Raw genomic sequence first — 26823 nt, 5'->3', positions numbered from 1 at the left:
CCACAGACTGGGAGCAACACACATCTGTGGCATTTTAAAAATGGAATTGGCAACTGCATGACATTGAAAACGCATATTCCACTTACAGTGTCTAGACTTTCCTATGTGTGCTCAGATACAATTAATGAAGCCAAAGTATACATATCACCCCTACTGCTATTCAGTTGCTACAGAGCCATAAATGTGAAAAAGCAATACTCTGAAATAAAGATTTTTGTTTTGTTTTGTTTTTTTTGCCCTAGCCTACTTAGCTGCACAGTTTAAGTAAACACGAAAACTGTGCTTGAGATGCTTGTCTTTCCAAAGATGTAAACATCAGTCCCAGTGTCGTAAACTTTGCTGTATTGAATGAGACAGAAGATCTGAGGCAGAAGGACTATCACACACTAGTCACAGAAGCTTGTAAGCAGTTGGAAGGTTTCTGTAGTTTCTCAGCTTCGCTGGTCGGGGGGTCTGTACTCGAGCAGAAGTTGAAGGCTGACCCAGCTACACCATGGGCTGGACTCAGAGCCGGATTCTGACGACGGTTACTCTCAACAATGCTTGACGTGTTGGAAGCCAGGCTCTCCCGAGTATAGTCCAGATTGGTGATCTCTACAGCTGCAGAAACTTTTTTTTTCAATTCCGTGGGGAGTTGAATCCACTGTCCACGGTGATGCTGCTGCTGTCCATGCTGTCGAGCCGGGCTGAATGGGTGGCTCTCTGGTTGCTGCTGCTGTCGGTTTCTTTTGGGGTGAGGAGGGTGAGGTTCTTCTCAAACTTCCTCTGCAAGTCTCTTTCCTTCTCCCTCTCCAGAAGCCACTGCATGGTGCCTACATCATCTCTATTTTTCTCCTCCTCAGCGTTTTTGTTTGCCCCTTCCTCAGAGTCGTCGTCATCGGAGACATTGTAATAGTCAAAAGAGGCTTCCTGGTTCCCTCCAGACTCCTGCTGACGCTGGGAAGATGGCATGGCTTGTGCTGCCGAGGTCCCCAGGGACGGTTCCAGTTTCTCGCATCGGCCTGGCAATGTGTCAGTAGGGGTCTTCGGGTGCGATTTGAGGAGGGACAGGCTTGACTTGTGATAGCTGTTTACAGACAAGGTGCTGTGAAGAGGCTTGAACAGTGTGTCTTTGCTGAATATCTCTTTCCTCTTGTCCAGGCTGCTGGGTTCTGCACCGTGGTGCTGGACCAGGCGTCCGTTGGCAAGGCCTTCAGCCACTCCACCCGAAGCAGCAGGGCCCCCGCCTGACCCTTTTGGTGACTCCTCCTTGTGGCCGACAGGCTCCCTGGAGGAATGCGGGGCCTGCCTATCAGAGGGAGACAGCTTTTTCACGCCTTCTGCCAGGGTCAGAGTGGCATGGTCCTCCTTATTCTTCCCCAGAGGTGACGGTGCGGTAAGCACCGTCTCACTAGAAGTGTTGCACTGGAAGTAGTCATCAGCGGCTGTTTTGGTTGGACAGGTGCTGAGTTCCCCGTAGGGTGGCAAACTCTCGGGGTGGTTTGCCTGGCTCCAAGAGGCTACAAGCACTGGAAGGCTCCTTGCTGCCACCAACTATTTCTGGAATACATACCTCTTTATAGCTTGCGGATGAAAGGAGAGCCCTTTGATGACCAACAGCCTGAGCGGGCCTTAAAGTACTGTCATCGATGTAGGACTGGCTGGGGGTCTGGTCGTCTTGGCTACAGCCTTCGGCCAGGTCTTCGGGTGTGCCTAGAGAAGAAGCGCCCAGGGGGCCTTTGGAGTTATCCATGGATCTGGACCTCTCCTTGGCTTTGCTGGGTCTCTCATTCCTGGACCTTCGGTCCTGGGTATGGCTGTGGCTTCGGTGCACTTTGGAGTGCGAGCTTCCCCTGGAAGGTTCAGGAAAAGGCATCTCAGTTCTCCTTTTGGCCAATTCGCCAGACACATCCCATTCTGGTGTCATGGGGAAATGGGACTCAATCACGTTCGTGTTACTGTGCATGATGAAGTTGTCGCCTTTGTGTTCGATGATGAAGCAGCCCTCCCTGGGCGCCCTGGTCAGAGGGTCACAAAAGTCATACTCTCTTTCACCAGGAATGTCCAGATGCGAACCGTCCGAAGGGTCTCCCTTGGACACCCGCGTCTTGCTGTGTGACCGAGACTTCCCATGGGACTTTCGATGAGTCCTGCTCTTTTTACTTCTTCCGCTGTGGTGGGCAGAGGATCCTGCTTTACTCCTATGCGCTTTCTCTTCTTCAAGTTTCTTCATCAGTGCAGTGTGCCTCATGACATTTTCCATAGTCAAGTCCGGGTTGATCCGCCGAATGATCTCCATCTCCACTTCCCGAGGGATGGTAGTGGGCGTGTCTTCGTCCCGCAGGGGCCACTCCTCTGGAGGAAACTGGGCAGAAAAATTGGCCAGCTGTTTGGTCTTGTCTTTCTTAAAACTTAGCCGGAATAACTTGAGCCCGAACTTTTTGGACTGCTTTTCACTATCTTTAGGTTTCGAGAGAGTTTCTGTCTTATAAGAAAAATTTACAGTACTTTTGCTCTTTTCAGTGGGTGGCACCTGGCACAGAGAAGGAGGGCAGTAAGGGTCTTTGCAGTCCTTGGCAGATTTCCTCTGCAGAGTGGACGCGTGCATGCTGTGCATGTCTTCTCGGCAGCAGTGGCAAGAGTCGCAGTGGTTTCTGGGCAATGTCCTTTCCCTGACACAGCCTGAGGCAGAGGGCGTTATGGTTCCAGGTTGTGGAGAGGTACACTGAGACCTGTCAGGTATCCTCTCGTCCAAATGGTACCATTTACTGTTAGTTCTTATGAGGGAAGGAGTTATGAAGTAAGTCTGTGGGGTCACAATGAAATAGCCACCCGGAGTGGGATAGATCTTCCTCTCCAGTACCAGGGTGTTCAACGTGTGCCGCAGGATTTCTTGGCTTGGGGTTGGAACACCTGGAAAACAAGTTGTCAGGTGTTCCATCAGTGCTTCTTGGGTGACAGGTTTTCTTGCCGAGTTCATTGCCGATATTGCCAAGCAGAGGATTTCCCCGAGTGGAATAAACTGAGATTGACTGATGGGAGACATACTGATTGGTGATACATCACCCAGGCAGCGGATGTGGAAGCCCGAGGGTGGCCGCAGCGCCCGGCGGGTCCAGCCCTCTCGCAGCGCTTCCAGATGCTCCTCCTTTCCCTGGATCAGCAGGACCTGCTCGTCGATCCAGCCCAGGAAGAAGGTCTCGGCCACCGCCGCCGTGACCTTCTTGTTCCAGAAGTGTTGCATGTTCTCGGCCTTGAAATCGGCGAAGATCTCGTAGCCGATGTGATGTCGGGCGAGCTGCCGGGGCTCGACCGGGGACTCGGGCTGCGCTGCCCGGGGCCCCTCTCCAGCCGGCCCCTCGGCCGGGCCCAGGACGATGGCTAGAGAGTGAGGCGCGATCTGCAGAAACTTCTCCATCTTCGGAAGCATCCGCCGCATGGCCCCCGCTCACCGCGGCCGCCGTCCCTCGCCCGTCCGGAGAACAGCCGCTCGGACGTAGCTGCAGCTCCGGGCCACCCTCCCGGCTCCGCTCATCTTCCTGCGGCTGCACCCTCGCCTCCCACGGCACCGGGCGGCCCCAGCGGGGGCCAGAGCCCTTATTTTTTGAGACAGGATCTCACTAATTTGTTGAGACTGGCTTTGAGCTTATGATCCTCCTGTCTCAGACTCCTGAGCCACTGGGATTAAAGGCATGGACCTCCCATTCCTAAAATTGTAATTATCATATTTGTGCACCCAGATTTCTTTCAGGAGACTTTAATTGAAAACTCTCCTGAAGGCTGGGATGTTTCAGTGCTAGAACACTTTCCTTGCATGATGAGGCCCTGCGCTTGAGCTCCAGTGCTAGAGGGAGGGAGGGAGGGAGGGAGGGAGGGAGGGAGGGAAGGAAGGAAGGAAGGAAGGAAGGAAGGAAGGAAGGAAGGAAGGAAGGAAGGAGAGAAAGGGAGAAAGAGAAAGGGAAAAAGTGAGGGAGAGAGGGAAGAAAAAGGAATGGAAGGAAGGAAAAAACAAAGAAAGGAAGGCAGGTAAGGAAAAAGATCAGGAAAAGAAAATTTTAATTTTAATTAAAATTAAAATGTCTTCTGCTAACCTACATATTAATCATCCAATACAGGAACCAAAGCCCTTGTATGACTATTTAAATTAATTAAAATTTTACAAAATAAAATTTCAGTATCTCAGTCCCACCACTTATTTCAAGAGCTCAGTAACCACATGGGCTGGTGGCTATCATATTGACAGTGCAGTGCATATTCTGTACATTTCTGTCATGGCAGAAAGGTCTATTGGACAACACTGATAAAGAGGAAGCATCACATCAAGATACTGGCATTGTGGATGTGTTAAAGAATATTCAATAAAATTCAACACCATTTATGTTAAAAAAAAAAACTTAGCAAATTGTGACCTACAAGAGGAATCCTGAAACCAAAAGAAGACCTTCTTACCAAGCCAGTCAAATCGCAGCATCTCATTCATGATTTTGACAAAATAGCATCATTTGGAAAATAGCCTCTCTGCTGTGTATATACAAAAAAGCATTGGAATGACTTTAAAAGTCCCAATTCTTATGTACAAATCTGGGTTGATTATCAATTGAATGTTACAAATAGAAAACCAACCAGGAAAACTAGTTCATCTAATTCATAATAGCACAGCACTAAAATAATAGACCGGAAATTCTTCCATGAAACGAAGCCAAGTGAGGGGTGTGTTACCACAGTGAAAGTTCTTTACTGACTAACTGCTCAACAGGGGTAAAACTAGACTTCTGAAATTCATTAGGAATTTTCTAAAATTTTTTGACTGTGTCTGTCTTTAGCTCATTATGTACATATGTGAATATACTTTTTCAATTTAACTATTTTGTTCACTTTTTTCTAAATTTTTTTTGTTGAAAGAGTTCATAAAAAGTGATTTAAAAAACTATTGCTACTGCAGTTCTAGATACTAGTAGAGCTAAATTTCAATTTATATATGAAAATAGGGCCCTATATGATAACTTTGATCTTAAATCTGGTATCAGTAATCATAAGGTCTAAAAACCACTGCACTGAAGTTTAGTAACTCCTATTTATTCCATGCTGGGCATTATGCAAAGTGCTTAATTCCATTTATCTTATTTACTTCATGTAACAACTATGTGATATGAAGTAGGTAGTATTAATACCATAGCCTAACAGACTGATCTTAGTTCAATAATGTGCTCCAAATTGTGCTCCCAATGAGTCATTCTGTCAGAATTTGAACCCAGCTAGCTTCCATTTATTTTACTATCCCAAGATCTAAGGTTCTTAATGAGGAATATTAAAGAAAAAGATAAGTTAAAGTATTTAATTTTGACTGCTTATTAATATCAGGTAATTTTAAGTTTTTGTTTCTTAGTAGATTATTAAGACCACATGCCAACAGAGCACCATATAGGACTGTGCCATGACAGATGAAGGCAGGAAGGGCTAGTGCAATGAACTGGCCCAGGGCAGAACTGGAGCAGGAGCTGAGCCATCACCCAGGCAGCTGGCTGCAGAGCCTGCACACTTCATGGTGCTAGAAGTTCTGCAGGACTGTAAATATGTTCTGGTGTTTACCATCCAACCACAATGGCTCAGCTCCCTTCTATCAATGTGGAGAAGGGCCCAGGACAGCAAATCACAGGAGCAGTGCCTAGGAACCAGGGAACAGAGGCCAGCAGCCCCAAGTGGAGAAGGAAGTCAGATGAGATGATGAACCTGCAAGTGATGCTGATGTGCACCGGTCTGCAAACCACTGCCCAAAAATGTGAGAGAAGGACCAGGTGGCAGGGAAGAGGATTGTGGGCTGTGAACACGGCCAGTGGCAAAACTGTCAGACAAGTGTCAAGGTGCACAGTTTCGCTATCCCATGATATATATTACTCAATAAGAAATGTTAATCTTAACAAGGTGATGGTGAAGTGTACTGAGAATTTATTAGTTCGGGTACTGTTCTGAGCACTTTTCATCTCACTCAACAAACTCAAATGAACTCCTAGTTGATCTACAAGGTTATGCATCTATGAACTCAAACTTGGCCATTTAATTAAATACCAATCAAGTTTGGTTTGTAAAAAAAAAAAAAAAAAAATTGACACACACCAGGTACAGTGACACACATTTGTAATCCCAGTGAAGTAGGAGAATCTAAAGTTCAAGGCCAGCATGGGCAATTTAAAAAAGGTTTGGGGAAGTAGCTCTGTGGTAAAGCACCCCTGGGTTCAGTTCCCAGTACCAAAAGAAAAAAAAGTAAGTAAGAAAGAAAGGCACTTGTCCATTTTGTCAGGAAAAACTCAGTTCTTGCCCATGAACCAAGGTGCTCTTGAAAAAAATAATTCAGTAAATGTCTAGATTTTGCTCAGCTTCAAATTCTTGAACTGCTTTCTGAGTGCAGAAAATATTGTGGCCCAAACAGGCCATGATGTTCTCTAAGCCTCCTGAGCTCATTATGCACATCACTACATTTTGTGCTTTGGAACTTATAAAGACAATGTGATGAGTTAAAGGTCCTTTGATTTTTCATTCCCATAATGAAAAATCAGCATTTTTAGTTCATCTTCAACAAATTCCACTTGTCAAACTGATAGAATTAGCCAGAAGCAACTTCATTTTCTAGTCTGGAACTAAGTGCCTAAGTAGAGAAATAGTATTTCTAACTACAATGGTTAAAATAAAAATTTTACCACATAAACTATATGGGTGAAAAAAAGCTTGACTTAAAAAAAAAAAAACAGTTGTCCTATGTTAAGCATAGTTTTTATTTTCCAAATGACAATTGACAGCTTTATTTTCTAATATTTTCTGTATCAGCCAAAGTTCTTTCTGAATAATATGGTTTTGTTACATTTCAGTTTTTAGTTTTTTAAATATGTCCATAGTCTTTCAGCACAGTGGCTTCAACAAGAAAATTATACATTTCCAATAAAATTCAATGCTGACCATTTGAACATTGTATGTAACTGTAAAAGAAGTTCAGAACAGTGTTGAAGATTAAAAAAATAAAGTATGTAAAACAGAGCAAACATATTTAAAGAGTGATGAACTATTTCTGGTTTTAAAACAAGTAACATGGCTTCTTCAAGCCTCACAATTCAAAGAGCAGACTAACTGTATTTCTTTTATTGTAAAAATGATAATTTATAAAACTGTGAATTTCTAAAATTGTGGTACAATATAGTTTTTTAACAGATAAAGCTTTTTTTAATTTCAAGGAGTATCTATGTAATCATCAAGGCCACTATGTACAGACACAAGAGGGGAGCCTAATTTCTTGGTCTCTTTCTCCTTGGACAGAGTCTTGACGTTCTCCTCTTTGCCCTGGAATGCTCCTCACAGAGCTTGTATTCCTCTTTGGTCTCAGCCTGGTCAGCCAGAAGCTTCTTCTTGGCATTATCTGCCTTCAGTTTTAGAATATGTTCCATGACAATCCACTTGTTTTTGCAGACATTGCCCTTTACCTTCAGGTAGAGGCTGTGATACATGTGGTGGTTAATCTTAGATTCATGGTATCTCTGAGCAGCCTACACAGAATTCACATCCTCTTCACCCAGGTGACCTTCTCCTGCATTGGAGCATTAACTATACTCTTCTGCTTACCTATGCCCACATGCCTGTGTCTCTGGGGAGCCAAGGAATTTTTCTGGCATGGAGCCTCAGAATGAATAGTCACTGGTTTTGTGGATGATCAGCTATCTTTGTTCAGCTTCCAAATCTGATGATGAGAGTTGGCATTGAAGATTTCATTGGTTTCACTGGGATCCAACCAAAGCTTCTTTTGCCACAGCAAGGGAAACTGGAGGCACCTCTACTGAAGCCCGAGCATCCTCCTGGCTGCTCCTGTAGCTGTGAAAGAAAAGAGCCCAATATAGTTTGAAATTTTTCATACTATATCTAAGATTTAAATGTAAAATACTTGTAACATGTTTATATAGATGTTTATATATATTATATATATATATATAATGTACACATATATTCAAACAATTGTCTTCATTTGTTAACAGTGCACAAATGGTTACATAGTACAGAGATCATATTTACTTAAGCTTGTTAGCTTATTTCTGAAGAGTTCCGTGAATCTTGTTAGTTTTTCATTTTTCACATTTGAGCAAAACATCCTGAATTCAATGCATGACTCTCTCTCTCTTTATATATATATATATATATATATATATATTTAAATAAATGTGATACAAATCACATAGGCCAAATCTGGCCTGCCATTTGTTTTTGTTTGTTTGTTTGTTTTATACTAAAAAATGTTTTGAGGATTGTTTCAGTTTGAGTCAGGGTCTCTTCATATTGCCCAGGCTAGTCTTGAACTTGTGGGCTCAAACAATCTTCCATTTTCAGGCTCCAAGAAGCTGAGACTACTGGTCCCACCATGCCTGACTTTTTTTTTAATATTGGGGTCTTGCTAAGTTGCCCAGGCTGCCCTTGAACTCGATTCTCCATCCACAGCCTCTTGAATAGCTGGGACTACAGATGTGCATCACCTAAAAAATTATTATTTTAGGGAGACATATTGGACAAGATAATTCAAGTCTTTGAGATCAGACGTCAAAATCAATAGTGAGTATAGGAGACCCCTGAAAGATCTGCTTAAAACGTGGATTTCTAAACTCCATGCTTCAAAACCAAGATAACCCACATGTGCATACCCAGCTGTCAGTCATCAATTCCTGCTATACAAATTGTATTTGATGATTCAACATCAGAAGTAGATAATAGGCAAATATGACTATCTCAACTCAATACCTTCTAACAGAAAAAAATAGTATCTCTAAATATTGTAATACTGTATTTTATTTCTGAATTTCAACACTTGTGATAATAAGCCTATCACAACTTCATTTTCACAGTTGCCAATTATTTAGAAAAGTCCCTCTTTTTGGCAGATGAGCCAGCCATGAGGAGACAGTACCTCCCAGTCTAGTTCCCTCACTCCACAAGTGAGACTTCAACATCAGGGAATGTTCATGGCTTACCTGAGGTGCTTCTTCTCTTCACTACTTCAGCCTCATTAGGACTCTGAGCTCATGATTGCCTAGAAGCCTGGGGTTCTCTCTAAAAGAAAGATGTTAATTCTTCATTTAATGGCAAATTTGTTTTCTGTTGTAAGTTTGTGTGCATGTTGGGATGAAGCTATGTCTGGGGACAGTCAGTTGGAACCCAAGTCTGCACATTCTATTGTGCACTAGTAGATTAGACTTGGTTTTCAATTTCTCTGCCTCAAACTAACATTAGGAATTTAAGAAAATGCTAAAGTTGGTTTAAAACTAGTCATATATTAAACACAACTTGTACAGAATTAAAAGTATCAGCAATTTTCAAATGCAATTTGATGGTAATTTCTAACATCATCTAGTATTAGATGAATCTTTGAGGAAGACATTTACTCCCAACTAAAAGCATAGGACATACAAATTTCTTGAGGCACCATAGAAAAAAATATTATTTACGGAAAGATGAAAGAATAGTTTAAAGTTAAAAAATTTCAAAGCCAATTTCTTATGCACATTGCATAATGAATTAACTAGAATAAATCAACAGGGAGAACTTCAGCTATGAACACTGAACACTGAACAAGGTATTCGTAGACAATTATCAGAAAAAATACATCTTTGAAGCAATGCAGTGAGACCCCTGAATAGAGGTGACAAACTAGTCCTGTATGGTGATATCTATTTATTCAGAATAGAATTGAAGTTCCACTTTAAACTTACCTAAAGGAATTTTAATTTTTTTTTGGTGAGGGACAGGGTCTTCCTATGTTGCCCAGTTTGGCTTTGAAATCACATTCCTCTAGCTAAGTCTCCCAAGTCGATGGGATCACAGGTGAGTACCACAAGGCCAAAAAAATTTTTATAATGATATCAATTTAAATGTTAATCCAAAGAGGGATAGCTTTTTAAAAATGTAAAACAGTCCTTCATAGAGTAAGTTATTAAATTTTCATAGTTGGCTTAAAAAGAGTCCACCAATTAAGAAAACATTCAAGTGCAACAAATTCTAATACTTTCCCATTATTTCCATAAATGTCTAACAATTTTCTAGATTAATCATTAGATTAATCAATAGAAGAAATCATGTTAATATAAGTACCAAGAAATAAATTGTTCTGTCATAAAATTACACAAGAATGGCTATATATTGATAACTAGAGTCTAAATAAAAACAGATTAATCTGTTGACTGTTTATACAAATAATCACTAACCTAACACAGGCATGTTACTAAGAAAAGATTCTACAGAGTAAAAGGATCTCTGGCAAACACAAATCTCTCCTGTTTACCAAAATCATCACCTATAGCATACTTTGCATCAGTCATGCCTTCTCAGTGACATATTATTAACAACTACAACATCCTGATTGTGCAAAGGTCACACAATTATTTGTTTCTTAAATATGGACTTGTATGAATGACCATACTAGGATAATTGTCTTAATTTCAGTGAAATTGACCTCTCCATGAAAACATAGGGATATTAAAATAACCTCCCCTCTGTGTCACCATCAGCCCTGACTAGGTGAAGGAAAAAGCCATTGGCAGACTGTCACTGAGACAAGGGATCCAATCTGCCAATGTCCAGAGCCCCTCGCCGCCCCCCCCCCCCCCCGCCCCCCCCCCCCCCCGCCCATGCACTTCTGTAGCTTCTGCAGATTGCAGCCCGACTCTGCAGGGTCAGTGCTGGCAGCAAGCTCTGAGGACGAATTGGGTGAAAGTGCTATTCAAGTCACAATGGTCATCTTCTTCGGGGCAGCAGGTTGAGTGCTCTCCCTGGGCTTCCTGGGCACAATGCTCCAAGGTCTCCTTTCCTCTCTCTCATCCTCCTTGGTAATGGTCTGCTTCTTTTTGCTGGCCTCAGCACTGCTGGCAGCAGGGGCTCCAAGAAATATCTGTCAGGCTGATTCTCTAGGGCATCCACCTGCCTCTGGGGGCTGGATCAGTGGGCTTGACAGCTGATGGCCTGTGATCCACAACCGCCCTCATCTGCCGCTGGCCCTGGTTCCACCCCCAGGAGCGCTGGCCAGTGGCTGGTCTCTGGGGGACTTGGCAGTGCATGGCGGGGAGGGGCTTATGTGGCCAGTGTGGTCTTGGAGGTGGCTTGATAGGGCATCCAAGGGCCATGCGTGGGGATGGAGGCAGCGAGCTCTGGCCTCTCTCGCCATGCATTAGGCGGGAGTCTGAGTCCTGGACGCTGGAGGAAGCGCGGGGATGAGTGTGGGATGGAGGTGGTCGCTCTGGCGCTGCATTGGGCTGGGGACTGCAGAGATGGCTGCTGACCACTTGCCATCCATGGTCAGGACGGCCATAGGGTGAAGTGGGGGTCCCGCAGGGGAGGCGACTGCGGGCGGGGCGGGGTCTCCCGGGAGGATGGAACCTTGAGATGGGCGCCCAGGAGCGGTAGACGTCAGCAGCGGGCACTATGGGAACCAGAACACTGTGGTCCTTGGTGATCAGTGAGCAGTTGGAGCAGGACGACGGCGCTGAGGCAGCTGCGGACCAGAGGGATACTCGTGATACTCTGGATACTCATGGGTTAACTTGACTTTTCCTTCTTGGTTTTCGGGTCTTCACAATCCTCTTTCCCACTGGGATCTTTTTGTAAGTGTCTTGACATTTCCTGAAATTTCATTCTGATGAGCACCTAGGTAAAGAAACTAACAAGTACTGTTCCCTTTTTACTTTTTCTTTACCCACTTCACCTCATCTAGGCCTTGGTTGATGACTACTTTGGGGAGGGGAGGGGGGCCTAAAGGTGCAGGGACAGGCTCCTTGCCTTTCTTTCTGAGGGCCCCCTCTGTTGGATCTCTATCCTACCTCTTCTCTGTCTTTCCCTTATTACTGTCCCTTCTGTTTCCATTCACCATTTTTCACCCATGACCTTAGCACACAGAGTTAGGGTGTAAATTGGAATTGATAAGCTGGGAGATCCCAACTGCTACAAGGAGAGTATGTCCCTGTGAGTATGTGGCCAGGATGCCCCAAGACCCTGTGGGTGACAAAAATCTGGTGTTCCAAAGGTCGCCCCCCTTCTGTGGAAACCAAGTGGACCAGGACTGTCCTTTTCTTTGAGTCAGACAGGTGCTGGTTTATTTCACTTTTTCACTACTGTCCCTGCCTTAGAGACCAAGGAGAGGGTTCCACACTGAGTCATTTGGATCTTTGACATCCACTGAGTTCTTTGGATCTTTTGGGGGAAGGGAGGAGTGTAAGGTGTTTTGTGAATATTCCAAGACCATTTCTAAACAGCAGGCAGCTTTTTGTTCTATATCAGTTTTGTTCTTTTCCTCTTTGGGTTCACTTCACCTCCTGATTGAGTTTGGGTGTAGGGGTCTCCCTCTTCATGAAAAAGAATTCAAAATTAGATGTGAAGGTGAGTATTTAGGATGAGTAAATAAATCACAGCACATTATACATGTATACATGTGTGTCTTTGAAATTGAGAGCCTCCCCCAGCCCCAGTGTGTTTTTTAAGCAGTTTGCCAGAAATGCCTACTTAGAAATGCTACCTTATTGGAAGAACTGTGCAAGTGAGGAACAGTGACACTTAAGCCTCATTAGGTTGACAATACCTATAGCTCTGGTCTCATGATTTTGACAAAACCTTACAGACTGAATTGGAAGAAAGCCCAATGGGCCCAGGTAGAAAAGTTTCACCCCCGCCCCAAGCTGGCAGGATATTGAAGTTTGGCTGAGTTGACGAATCACTGTTCAGTGAATGTAGGGTAACACCAGGGCCACTCCACCCTCCCGAAAATAGAACAACCTCTCAATTATCATCGCCTTCACCTCCCACCTGTAAAAGCCCTTGACCTAGGAATGTGGGCATTTACAACTGCTCTTGGTCCCAGGGGGTTAGTACTACCAGTGAACAAAGATGATTCTTAGAAGGGATTCTGGAAGGATTTTGATTCCTTTCTATCATAATTGATTCAGCATTCACTCTGAAAATTTAGCAGGATCTCACTTTATGCTAGACAGAGTCCCTGTAGAACCTTTCCATTTAATGAGTGGCAGAATACAATAACCAAAAACTAGAGACAAAGGAATGATTATTTTCAATGGAGGGAATGAAGTGATATTTTTGTGTGAGCTTGAAAGTAAAGGGTAACTTGAATAAGCACAGAAGTGGGGAGGCTTTCTGCACAGAATTTCTGGTTATCTCTAATGTCTACCAGGATCTCACTGCTTTGACAGTGCAGCCATGTGCTCAGAGTCACTGAGGAATCTAAAAGAGAGCTCTGTAGGTGGCCAGAATGTGCAGGTGTCTCAAATCAAGTCAGAACCACTTGATTTGAGACAACAAGTCACAGACAATAGCTCTGCTTTCAAGTTTTGAAGAGTATTTGTTTTGCTGTTTCTTTTTAATTTCCCATTCACTATCATCATGATGATGAGCACACACATAAAGATAATTCATGTGTGTAAAGAATCCAGGGGATTGATAAAGGTTGGGAGCACATTTTGGTCTTTTCTGTGGAAAGTGGTATGTGTTTTATTAATTGTCTTTATTATTACGTGATAAGGAAATGACCCATATAAACTTTAGAATCAACTTATTAATTTCTGCATAAAAACGTGCAGGGTTCTTCCAAAATCCTATATACTTGGCAATAAAAGAAAATAAAATCATGGCATTTGCAGATAAATGGATGGTGTTGCAGAAGATAATGCTCAGTGAAGCTAGGCAAGCCCAAAGAAACAAATGCCAAATGTTCTCTCTGATATAAGGAGGCTGATTCATAGTGGGGTAGGGAGGGGGAACAAGGGAGGCCTCTGGAGCAGAGGGGTGGGAGGGGAAGGGAGAGAACATGGGGTTAGAAATGATGGTGGAATGAGAAGGTCATCATTATGCCAAATACATGTATGAAGACACGAATTGGTATGAATAGACTTTGTATATGACCAGAGATGTGAACTATTGTGCTCTATATGTGTAATATGAATTGTAATGCATTCCACTGTCATAAGTAAATTAAAAAAGAAAAAATGTGTCTTTTATAAGAGACCAATAAATGAGATGCTTTTTTATGTTAGAAATGCAAAATAATAGCTTTTTGTAATATATAAATAATTTCAAAGTCTAAAAATTATTCCAAGTACAATATCATGTGGTATATGTTTTTGTCCTTTACCCTTCTTACATAGGAACATTTCTGTTGTTAGGACCCTGCTCCCTTGGAACATTTCAGCAATCATTAATGGCAAAAGCAGCTACCACCCATAAGTTCAGAAAATGGAGATTTCCTGCAAGATGTATATACTGTGAACGCATTGTCCTATTTCGAGGTTTTAAATGCGAAGAGGTAAGATCTTTTTGGAATCACAATTTTTTTCTTTTGCTATATACTTTTTTGTTATGATTTTACTTATTTGGAGATGTGTGTGTCCACACACAAACACACATATAAATATGTTGTCTGTACACCTGGGAACTAAATTCAGGGTCTTTCACATGCCATATTTTTAGAGAGACAGAAAGAGAGAGAGAGAGAGAGAGAGAGAGAGAGAGAGAGAGAGAGAGAGAGAGTTTTTTTAATATTTATTTTTCATTTTTCGATGGACACAATATCTTTTTTTTAATTTTATTCCTATGTAGTGCTGAGGATGGAACACAGTGACCTGCGCACACCAGGCGAGCGCATTACCACTTGAGCCATATGCCCAGCCCATCCACCCTTTCTTAAAATTGTGTTTTGAAATGGGTTCTTGTTAGATTGGTCTGGCCTTCAACTTGTGAAATTCCTGTTTCAACTCTCAAGTAGCTGGAATCATGGGCATATGCCATCACACCTGGCTTGCCAATACATTTTGAATAAAGTCCCACAGTTTATTTCTATAGTTTTCTACTTTGTTTTGCTGTTAAATGCAATTCACAAACCACAAGTAGTACTTTTTAACTTATTTTTGTCGTTATTAGTCTGCCTGTAATTTTCTTAGTTGTGAATAAATTTAAGGTGAGTCAATCAGTTTTCAAATATCATTTTCTTATAGTGTCTTCTTGTCTGCCATAAAAATTGCATGGCAAACTTAACCATCGTTTGCGGACATCGGAAACTTCCAGGGAAAGTGCACTTATTTGGAGAAGAATTGTCCTGTGTTGCCAAAAAGGAGCCAGATGGCATTCCTTTCATAATCAAAATGTGTATTTTAGAAATTGAAAAGACTGCCTTGTGTTTACAGGTATGTTGTTCACTCTTAAAACTCTAAAAACATAAATGCCTTTGTGATTTGTTTTAATGAAAAAGAGACTTTCAGAAAATCAGCACTCTCCATTTGTAATAACTAAATTTATTCACATTTATTTGGAAAAGGTTAATTTATTTAACTTCAACTAGTATTTTCTAAATACTAATAAAAATTGAAGGAGATACATCCACTCTGTCTACATGTCTGCATTTAGCCCTTTGTACTAAAGTAAAATATTGCATTCTGTTTTTCTTTTCTCTTCAAGGGAATTTATCGAGTCAGTGGCAACAAGGCAAAAATGGCAATGCTGTGTCAAGCCCTGGAAAACGGAAGGCATTTAGTAGATCTGTCCCAATTTTCTTCACATGACATATGTGACGTGTTAAAATACTACCTTCAACAGGTTAAAGTTTTATTCTAAACCTACCATCAAATGCAAAGAGCAAAAATATTTTATATTTCATATTTTTCATTGGTATAGACTATGTCATCACCCCCCTCATTATTCGAAGATTTTATAATGATGTATTTTGATGTGGATATATTTCCATCCAGTATTCTGGCCACTCCATGAGCTCCGTCAGTTGTGAGCACTTTAGTTCTTGGAACTTTTCTTGATTTTTATTGCCATTCTCCCACCCACCAACTGTCTTTGTAATTTGCACTTGAAGCTCTTGTTTGGAGATGTGTGTGTGTGAACATACACAAACACATATATAAATATTTATAAATTTGTTATTTGTACTCATGGGGATTAAAAATTCAGGGTCTTGCACTTGCTTGGCAAGCATACATGTACTCCAATTCCCTTACCATTTCTTTATTGTTCTTTTTTTCTTCAAAAACTTTCTAAGAGAGTTTCTTGTCTTTTTCTTCTTGAATAAGTAAATTATTCCATATCTGAGATCATGTTTTAATATTCAAGAAGTCTGATTTTCTATTCTTTTGATAACGTTTTTTAAATGATTATATGATGCTCTTTTATTGTGGATATTCATAGATTTTTCTCATTAAGGGTTCTTTTCTCTATTTGGCCTCTAACCTCTGTAGAAATACAATGTGACCCTCATATATAACATTAAATTTTCTATAGCAACATAAAAATTAAAAATGAAGTGAAGTGATTTTTAATATATCATTGAACAATTTGAATATCTAGTTTTTCAAATTATGAGGTATTTTGTTTATTTATTTATTTGTATTGCAGCTCTTCTTCTTTGAAATCTGGTGTCTATTTTTCATTTAGTGCACATCTCAATTTCGATCAGCTGCATTTCCAGTGCTCTTTCTCCATATCTGACTAGTTGACAGCATATCGATAGCATCATTTTACACCTTCAATTTGTTCTTTTTCTACCCATTTTGATTTTTGTCTTTCATGGTGCCTAGATATATTAGAGTTTGGACTTGAAATCACTTTGGAAGCACTTGAACACATCAAGGCTTTTTAAAAACTTTGAACTTTACTATAAAGTGGTCTAGATGGACTGTTTGGTATGTGCCTAATTGCATGTCTAGTTCCCTGTTCTGGGACTGGTGTGATCTTCTTGGGAAGGCATTTTTTTAATTGTAGATGGACACAATACTTTTAATTTATTTATTTATTTTTATGTGGGGCCGAGGATCAACCCTAGTGCCTCACACATGCCAGATGAGTGCACTACCATGAGCCACAGCCCCAGTCCCCTAGGAAAGGTTTTTTTCCTTGCCTAGAGATACAGTACCAATACCGTGGGAGCCAGGGTTACTAAGACTGTAGGATCTGTGCTTTCAGTGTGCATATAGCAATCATATCCCCATTGGAAGACAGTTACCTCTCTGTTCCTTATGTTTGGCAATGCCTCGATTCAGAGAGCCTCTGTATCCCATTGCCCAGAGAAAAAATTCCCAGAGCTTTAGGAAGGAGATTGCCCTAGTACATGGAGTGGAGATAGGATTCTATAGAGAGCTAAGCTTTCTCAGCTGGCCCACCTGCAACCTAACCCAAGATCAGAGGACCTGGTAATGATTTTCCATGTCCCTTTAGGATTCTGAAAAACATGTTGAGTGACAAAGGGTCAGTTCTCTTGGAAATGCTGCATCAGGACTTATTCATCTGCTCTTCTACTTGTGAATTGTTGCTTTTTGTTTTCTCTATTTTCCTAGTCCTTATGAGCCTACTGTATTTTAGTGGAATTGCAGGAGGGAAAGAAATTAAGTATACATTGCTTGATCTACAAAGTTAGCCCAGGAAAGCATTGATAACCCTTTAATCACATTCTACAGACCCCTCAACTGAGAAATGGAGGTGGATACCTTTGAATGACTGGAAGTCTCATAATGTGTCATCCTTAATCTTGTTTAGTCAGTTAGGGAGAGGAGATGAATTGGGTCCAATACAATAAACTTGCATTCTGTTGAGGAATTTTGTATGTCTAAGACTTTCATTTGGGAAAGTGTGCTCAATTCTTGCAATAGTGTTAGAGAGTAGCCTTTATCTGACTCATTGACCTAAAGCTCCAAGAGGTGAAGATAGAAACTGATCACAGGGAAACACCTTCACTTCCCACAGATATTATAGGACATCAGGTAGCTAACAGTTCACTGAATTTTCTATTGTAGATCAGTAGAAACATTGAAATTCATTATGGCAGTGGATATTTGTTGTAAGAACTTCTTTTTTTGATCTATTCATGGCAAATCAGCCTGTTTTAAAGTTTCATGAGATGTCGACAGTATGTTTTTGTAGGTCATATTATCTTGTGCTAATCTTCATTCTTGCCCAAGTAAAATCTGTGCTCTTTAGCACTTTGATATTTTTACCCCTTACTCATAAAATCCATGGGTTTCTGATTCATTTTATAGATTTTGTTCACTATTCTATGTTTGTTCCAGTAAAACAGCTGAAGATTATGCTATTTGGGGGGCAGATGTGAATATAATGTGTTTAGGATAGAGATGAAGAGTTTTAAAATCCCATAATGAAGCTTAAAGCTTAAACTTCATTTAAAGTTTAGAATTTCACTCATTATCTATTAATTTGTTATTAACATAAATATAATTTATAGTCAAGATTTTGATTTGCTTTCTAAGTCACTTCTCTGCCAAACATATATTTTTTATTTTATGGGCAGGGATGAAGCTCAGTACTAGAGTGCTTGCCTAATAGCATGCTTGAGGTCCTAGGTTCAATCTCCAGTACTGAAAGAGATATCAATAAATACAGATTGACTTTAGATTTTGTTAATCTAAAGGGACATGCTAAATTAATTGAGTAACTCTCACTTATAGTTGACTTTAACAAAGAAAACAGGCAGAAGATTTTTTCAAAATATTTATTTTTTGGTTGTAGTGGGATGCAATACCTTTATTTTATTTATTAATTTTTATGTGGTGCTGAGGATCAAACCCAGGTCCCCGCATGTGCTAGGCAAACACTCTACCTCTGAGCCACAACCTCAGCCCAAAGGTATTTTTAATATAATTTTGTTTCTTTAGCTACCAGAACCATTGGTTTTATTCCAATGGTACCAGGAATTTATGGAGCTTGCAAATATCATCCAACATATTAACCAAGAACAGGACACCAAAAGGGACAACTCTGAAGACAACACATCTCCAAATATGGGTATGGAAATCAACCAAATTCTTCTCAAAACCAAGGACCTTCTAAGAAAATTGCCACCGTCCAATTTTAACACTCTACGTTACCTTATCATCCATCTTAAGAGGTAAGAATTTTTATACCATCTTAGCCATTGTTAATTGAACAGGGCAATAGTATTCAGTACATTTATATTGTTGTGTTATGATTTTCAAAATGATTTTTAGGATCTTCTTATTATGTGTTGAGAGAGGGATACATTGAATATATGTTCATGCAGCAAACATGGTGCCCTCAGATGCTTCCTGTGTGCCAGGCTCTGGCTGGTGAAACTAGGATGGAAACATAGGTTTTCTGCTATTTGTGGGCTTATCCTCTTGGGTTACAGATCTGTATATAACCCACAGTTCACCATCCTCCTTTTTCTAGTAGCTGTGCACAGCTTGTAGGCATGCAGAGGAAGTTTTGGGGGTAGAGATAGAGCAGAAGAGGCAAATGCCCTTGAGTTCAACTTTAAGAACTGCGTGATGATTTGGTAGAGAATGTGCAGAAGAGCATACGAGGCAGAGAGAAACAGACATGGAGACACAAGAAAGCATTTTGCATTTGGAAAATCTGATTTCATTAAGCTACAATATAGCAAGCAGTAGCAGGAACTGTGCTACTCTTCCCAGAGACTTGATAAAAAATCTTACGAACCTGGCAGATGAGTTGACCATGTTGTTTCTATACCCACTAAAGAACTTGGAATCAGGAATTTCGCATATTCAGATTTGCCAGCTAGACCTTTCTGACAGCAATTAAGATCTCCTTTTTAAATTTTTTTTTAAATTTATTTTTGTGGCTGGAACTGTGGCTCAGCAGTAGAGCATGTGCAAGGTCCTAGGTTCGAACCGCAGCCCCACATACAAATAAATAAATTAAATTAAAAATTTAAAAAATTTATTAGTTCAAATCAGTTATAAATGACAGCAGAATGCTTTTCAATCCATTGTACACAAATGGAGCACAAATTTTCATTTCTCTGTACATGATGTAGAGTCATACCACATGTGCCGTCATACATGAACTTAGGGTAATGATGTTCGTCTCATTCCACCATCATTCGTACCCCATACCCCTCCTCTTCCTTCCCTCTCTTGAGCCCAATCAATGTTCCTCCATCCCCAGAGACCCAATTATGTATCAACATTTATTTATCAGAGAGAATTTTGGCCTTTGATTTTGGGGGATTGGCTTACTTCATGATATTCATGAACCCCATCCATTTACCTGTAAATGCCATTATTTTATTCTCTTGTAATGCTAATAGTCCATTGTGTATATATACCACAGTTTTTTAAACTATTCATATCTTGAAGGGCTTCAAATTATTCCATGAAATAGAAAAGGAGGAAACCCTTCCAAACTCATTCTGTGAAGCTAGTATCACCCTGATAACCAAACCAGCCAGAGACACATCAAGGAAAGAAAATTTGAGACCCATATCCCCGATGAACATAGATGCAAAAATTCTCAATAAAATTCTGGCAAATCACATACGAAAACATATGAAAAAAAGCAATGCTCCATGATCAAGTTGTGTACTTCAGGGATGAAAGATGGGTTCGACATACAGAAATCAATAAATGTAATTCATCACATCAATAAACTTAAAGAGAAGAATCCTATGATTACATCAATTGATGCAGAGAAAGCATTTGACAAAATACAGTACCTTTTCATGTTCAAAACATTAGAAAAACTAGGGGTAGTAGGAATATACCTCAACATAGTAAAAGCTCTCTCTGCTAAACCTAAGGCTAACATCATTCTAAATGAAGAAAAATGGAAGCATTCCATCTAAAAATTGTTCAACATAATCCTTGCCACTCTAGCCAGAGCAATTAGATGAAAGAAATTCAAGGGAATACAAATAGGAAAAGAAGAACTCAAATTATCATTCTTTGCCAACTACATAATTTTACACTTGGAGAATCCAAAAAACTCCACCAGAAAACTTCTAAAATAATCAATGAATTTGGCAAAGTAGCAGGATACAAAATTAATACCCATAAATCAAATGCATTTCTATACATCAGTGATGAATCCTCTGAAAAACAAATAGGAAAACTACCCCTTTCACTATATATATATATATATATATATATATATATATATATATATATATATAGCTGTGAGATATATATATATATATATACACATATATATATCACAACTTTTTTACCCACAGATGAATCTAGTATCATCCTGATAGCTAAACCAGGCAGAGACAGATTTCCTTAGATAGTCATAGAAATAACAAGCTGAGAGTGTTTGAAGTAAAACCAGAACATTGATAGTGGCAATAGAACAGAGAGATGTTCAGGAGAGAGAATCATTTGGGCTAGAAAACTAGCTGTGGGCAGCTGGGAGTGTGGCTGGTGATAGAACACTTGCCTAGCACATGGGAGACACTAGGTTTGATACTCAGCACTGCATAAAAATAAATAAATAAAATATTGTGTCCATCTCTACGTAAAAATTATTTTTTAAAAAAAAGAAAACTAACTGGGCAGTGAGAGAGAAATTGACAGTGATGTTTCTGATTCCAGTATAAGAAACGGGGAATATATCCCACATACAAAGATGGAGCAATTTTTAGAGGTGTTTTTCTTCCTTCTGCTACTGAGTTCAGTAGTTCCTTCTACTTACATGCATTTTATCCTAAAATAGCACTCTGAAACTCAGTTTGGTGTGTGGTAAGTATCATAATGAAACAAAGGATTCTTTCCCTAGACCCACCAACCTTGACCCTTGACAAACGTTTTGTAGTCTTCTATAGCCCGAGTTTTCTCCACCCTTCTCAAGTCATAGTAAACTACCATTAAGGACATCTATTAGGCAAATCTCATACACTTTATGTGTTCTTCTTTTCAGGGTTGTAGACCATTCCGAAGACAACCTGATGAACTCAAAAAACTTGGGGGTGGTATTTGGACCCTGTCTGATGAGGCCCAGGCCTACAACCACTCCTGGTACCATCTCCTCCTCTCTTGTTGCATATGCCAACCAGGCCCTGTTAGTAGAGTTCCTAATTACCAATGCACAGATGATCTTCGATGGGTCCCTAGAGCCAAAAAATGTTTCATCCAGTACTGATGTTGTTGCACCTTGGATGGATAAAAGCCCTCCTTCCAAACACGTAATATCAACAGAACATTCCACAAAGTCACAATATTTTTCTACAAAGCAAGTGAGTTTTGACCATTACAGAATTGGATTAAATATGTGATGTATATGTTAACAAGTTAATAGTCTTTGAACTGTTTGTTTTTGAGATGTGTTTTGCTTTTAGTTTAAAACTTTTCTTGTATCAATAGGATATCCACACTGCAGATATTGAAATTAAAAATTATGAATTGGCTACATCATTTGAGGAATCAGAATGCAAGCAAAATGCATTGGAAAAATGGGATGCATGTGTCATTGGTGAGTGGTCATGTACCATATATCTTTGCATATTTCAAACCTTGCCAAGAAGTCATGATTAAAAACCAAGGTGAGGGTTGGACTTGTAGCTCAGTGGTAAAACGCTTGCCTTGGCATGTGTGAGGCCATGAGTTGGATCCTCAGTACCATATAAAACAAAAAAATAAAGATAAAATATTGTGTCCATCTACAATACTCATCCTTTAAAAAAAACAAGGTATATTAATTTGAGGTAAGTTCAAACTTCAAGGTTTTATTAGTTAAATTTCTAGCCACTGAGAAAGTTTAATGAATGTCATTTAAATGAATATCATCCTTTGTTTCTTTCTTGTAAAAAGATATCTTGAAATTCATAAATTATTTTTGTTCTCTTTCTGAGATTTGTTTTCACCTTTACTTCCTTGTCATCAATTAAAGTCAAAACAGAAAAAAGCTGGACTCCTGAAACTCAAAAAACTATACTCCTAAAGTTTTTTGATGTCCCTTTACCTGTGGCCTAACTTTAGCACATTAAGCACACATGTCTTCCATTTTCTTGGCTCCAGTCTTTTTGTTCACTGTTTTTTGATCACTTTATTTCAGTGAATGGTTTCTGGTAAGGGGGTTGAAAACCTTTCATTCGTTACTGCTTTAGTAGAGCTAAATCTGAATTTTTCAATATATAGCCATAAATGTTAAATTTGATATATAAAATTAATGAAATATCAATGAGTGTAGCCTGAGAAAGTCTGAAAACAAAGACAGTCCATTACCTCTCTGCCAAGAAAAGCACTGGACTCACTGATTCCATTTATATGATTTGATCTTATTAGCACTTCTGTGCTATGAACCTTGGGCTCCTTTAAGCCACGGCTAACAGTCTGAGGAAGGTAAATAATGCCAAGGGTCATGTCCCTAAATTATTGTTGATTCAGGGTTTGAATCTCATCCTCTCTCTTTATAAAAGTAACCTTGTTTTTTCTGTCCAATGAAATTGGATTCCCAGGTAGGTATAGTAATAACAATAAATAATTTTAAAATATTTGACATTTTCATTACATACCAGGTAATTCTGAGCCTTTTCTTTAGAAGATCATTAACACCACTTGCCAACATATCTCCACATAGGAGTTTGTCTTGACAGAAGAAGGCAAGTAGGGCTAGTGCACTAGGCTTGCCCAGGGCAGAAATGGAGCTGGAGCTGAGCCAGCACCCAGGCAGCTTAAAGTGGTGCTAGAAGTTCTGCAGGACTGTAAATATGTTCTGGTGGTTGCCATCCAACCACAATGGCTCAGCTCCCTTCTATCAATGTGAAGAAGGGTCCAGGACAGCAAATCACATGAGCAGTGCCTGGGAACCAGGGAAGAGAGGCCAGCAGCCTCAGGTGAAGAAGGAGGTCAGATGAGATGATGACCTGCGATCATCATCAAGTGATGCTGCTGTGCACCTGTCTGCAAACCACTGCCTAAGGATACGGGAGAAGGACCAGGTGGCAGGGATGAGACTGTGGGCTATGAACAGGGCTGTTGGAAAGCCATCAGACCAGTGGCAAGACACAGAGTTGTCTGATGTTTCTCAGCAGGGAGTCGAGGATCATGGCCAGATGGCTGCACCTTTCTAGCAACAGGAGCTTCTGGGGTACATGCAGCAAAGTTAGAGTGAGAGATGCTATGGTTCTAGGTGAGAAAATAGGGGCCTTGGGACCAGATGAGAGGAGAAAGAGAAGGAGGTAAATCTGGAGTCTCCAGGACCAGTAGCACAATGGCAATTTTGACAGCTCTTCAACCTTCCTTTGTCCAGAGGATGTTACCATGTATTAGTGGATCAGCTGGGAGAGCATCCAAGTCCTCTCTGGTGTGTTGCCCTCAGTATGGACAGAATGTAACTGGAAAGCAGATTAAGTGACAGGCAAAGTCCTTGGGATTCAGGACATGGCGTTTGTTGGTGTACAGAATAGTGTTACTGCTCTAGAGTTACCATTGTCTGCCTGGTGAAATCAGGAAAGTCTTAACACAGAAAATATTCATTCATGGGTAGTATATTAAAAGAAGTTGCTACAAGAAGTGTTTTTTTAATTTTTTTTGCTTTGTGACTATTTGTTTTATTAAGATGAATTTTAAAAAGTAATGCTTTAATTCAAAATGTGCCTTTAATATTGTATGGATTTTTAATTCCTCTGCATAGATGACTGAGAAACTAATGTTGGAAAAAATATGTAAGACTCTGTTGTTTGAGAGAATGCCCATTCATAAATAACCACACTTCCTTATTAACCAAGCTTCATGAAGTTAAAAAAAAAATCTCTTCTTTTTCAGATCACAAAGAACTTGAATCATCATCACAAAAGATGGACAATATGTGTAAAACCACGAAACCACTTAGTCTGAAATCTGATGTGACAACAAATGATATACAGAGGCCTATGCCAAGCCCCAAGATGAGATGTTTCTGTTTGCCTGTAGATAGGTTCCATCTTGCAAGCTCCCCTAATGAGAAAAACAGCAGAAATGTGGGAACTGTCAATTCAGACAAGTTTGGCCAGAATCTTACCTTTGAAGGACTTAATAGAAAAGATACCCCTACTAGTTTTGGCCCCCAAATTAATGGTTTTGATCAGCAGATTCCACAAAAAACTCAGGGACAACAAAGTGAACCAAAGAACTTAACTGGCACGAGTGCAGTGATTGTGCCAAGTGTACTCCAGGAAAAAGTGACAATGAGCATCCAGGTGAGTGGTGACCATTCCAATGGTGCCACAGAGCCCAACACGCCAGCCAGTTTAGCAAGAGAGGCACCAGAGAGACTGTCCTCGCATTCTCACCGTCTTGCTCCTGCAAGAGCACCCAGAATACTGCAGCCCCATCTTGGGACAACATTTTACAAACCACCTACCCCGACCAGCAAAGTCAGGGGGACTGAGGAGAGACCAGCTTCACCTTCAGCAGCAGTGCCTCCTAGCACAGCTCTTACTCCCCTGAGTCATGTGGAGAAATCTGTGCCAGAGGCAGACAGCACATCAGCTTATGCTTTGAAGCCAGCTGCTGAGCCTAAAGAGAACCCTGAGGAGCTCGGCCTACCTGACATGAATCCAATCTGCCAGGGACTTGGGCTCAAACTAATGGAAGAGTTACAAGACCTTGAATTTGAAATGCCACAGTTTGTGTAGTTGTCAAAATTCAGTTTTTCTTTTTATTGTTTCATTTTTATGCATTTTGTTTATTTTATGAAAGAATATTGTAATAGAACCCCTTTTGTTTAGGATTGCCAAAGTATATATTTTGCCTTTTGGGCTTGTATTGTCTTTGCTAGTCATATAGAATGGTAGTGTTTTAGTCATATAGAATGATAGTGCTCACTGGTATTGTCTTTAAATTCTGTGTTTTTGAAGTTGGGCATAAAATTGCCAAAGTTTATATTTTTCCTTTTGGCCTTGTTTTTTGCTAGTCATATAGAACGATAGTGTTTTAGTCATATAGAATGATAGTGCTCACTGGTATTGTCTTTAAATTCTGTGGTTTTGAAGTTATGCATAAAATTGCCAAAGTTTATATTTTGCCTTTTGGCCTTGTATTGTCTTTGATGCCAGTGGCAAGCAACCAAAGATGCTGGAACTATTGCTGGCCTGAATGTTATGAGGATCATCAATGAGCCTACAGCAGCTGCTATGGCTTATGGCCTGGATAAGAGGGAGGGAGAGAAGAACATCCTGGTGTTTGATCTGGGTGGTGGAACCTTCTATGAGTCTCTTCTCCCCATTGACAATTTGATGTCTTCAAAGTCATGGCCACCAATAGAGATACTCATCGGGGTGGAGAAGACTTTGACCAGCGTGTTATGGAACATTTCATCAGGCTGTACAAAAAGAAGACTGGCAAATATGTTAGGAGAGAAAACAGAGCTGTGCAGAAACTCCAGCATGAAGTAGAAAAGGCCAAGTGCGCCCTGTCTGCTCAACATTAAGCAAGAATGAAAACTGAGTCCTTCTATGAAGGAGAAGACTTTTCTGAAACCCTGACTTAGGCAAAATTTGAAGAGAAAACATGGACCTGTCCTGGTCTACCATGAAGCCTGTTCAGAAAGTACTGGAGGATTCTGACTTGAAGAAGTGTGATATTGATGAGATTTTTCTTCTTGGTGGCTCTACTCAAATTCCAAAGATTCAACAACTTGTTAAAGAGTTCTTCAATGGCAAGGATCCATCCTGTGGCATAAACCCAGATGAGGCTGTTGCATATGGTGACACTGTCCAGGCTGGTGTACTCTCTGATGATCAAGATACAGGTGACCTAGTACTGCTTGATGTATGTCCCCGGACACTTGGTACTGAAACTGTGGGAGGTGTCATGACCAAACTGATACCAAGAAACACTGTGGTACCCACCTAGAGTCTCAGATCTTTTCTACAGCTTCTCATAATCAACCTACTGTTCCAATCAAGGTCTATTAAGGTATAGGACCCCTGAAAAAAGACAACCACCTTCCAGGTACATTTGATCTCACTGGAATTCCTCCTGTGGGGTCCCCCAGATTGAAGTCACTTTTGAGATACATGTGAATGTTATTCTTTGGGCGACAGCTGAAGACAAAGGTACAGAGAACAAA

At 40.5% G+C, this 26823-nt stretch overlaps 1 protein-coding gene, 1 long non-coding RNA gene and 2 pseudogenes across 2 annotated transcripts in view; 1 reads left to right on the top strand and 3 right to left on the bottom strand.

The window, feature by feature from the left end:
- Positions 1-252: 252 nt before the first annotated feature.
- LOC144249197 (storkhead-box protein 2-like) lies at positions 253-3397 on the bottom strand (annotated as a pseudogene).
- A 2745-nt stretch (positions 3398-6142) lies between these two features.
- Positions 6143-7912, bottom strand: LOC144249401 (large ribosomal subunit protein eL19 pseudogene; annotated as a pseudogene).
- A 400-nt stretch (positions 7913-8312) lies between these two features.
- Positions 8313-26823, bottom strand: part of LOC144249089 (uncharacterized) — a 34560-nt gene continuing 16049 nt past the window's right edge. The window contains exons 2-3 of the long non-coding RNA XR_013342152.1: positions 8979-9057; positions 8313-8486 (exon numbers count right to left, since the gene is read on the bottom strand). This is a non-coding gene — a long non-coding RNA (uncharacterized LOC144249089). The remainder of the gene's footprint in view (positions 8487-8978; positions 9058-26823) is intronic.
- On the top strand, positions 11422-25387 carry LOC144249141 (rho GTPase-activating protein 29-like). Its single transcript, XM_077791330.1, has 8 exons — positions 11422-11512; positions 14148-14305; positions 14994-15182; positions 15454-15591; positions 18666-18898; positions 21691-22006; positions 22134-22242; positions 24537-25387. Exons 1-8 carry the CDS (start codon positions 11422-11424, stop codon positions 25385-25387), a joined length of 2085 nt encoding a protein of 694 aa, XP_077647456.1.

The sequence above is a fragment of the Urocitellus parryii genome, chromosome 11 (assembly GCF_045843805.1).
Source record: "Urocitellus parryii isolate mUroPar1 chromosome 11, mUroPar1.hap1, whole genome shotgun sequence".
NCBI classification, from domain to species: domain Eukaryota; kingdom Metazoa; phylum Chordata; class Mammalia; order Rodentia; family Sciuridae; genus Urocitellus; species Urocitellus parryii.
Note: the sequence above shows the minus strand (reverse complement) of the source record. Positions and strands in the feature narration are given on the sequence as shown.

Coding starts and splice junctions, on each gene's coding strand:
- LOC144249141 (XM_077791330.1), top strand. CDS start 11,422: ATGGGAACCAGAACACTGTGGTCCTTGGTGATCAGTGAGCAGTTGGAG. Junction 15,592..18,665: donor TAAAATACTACCTTCAACAG/GTTAAAGTTTTA, acceptor TTGTTTCTTTAG/CTACCAGAACCATTGGTTTT. Junction 18,899..21,690: donor CTTATCATCCATCTTAAGAG/GTAAGAATTTTT, acceptor TCTTCTTTTCAG/GGTTGTAGACCATTCCGAAG.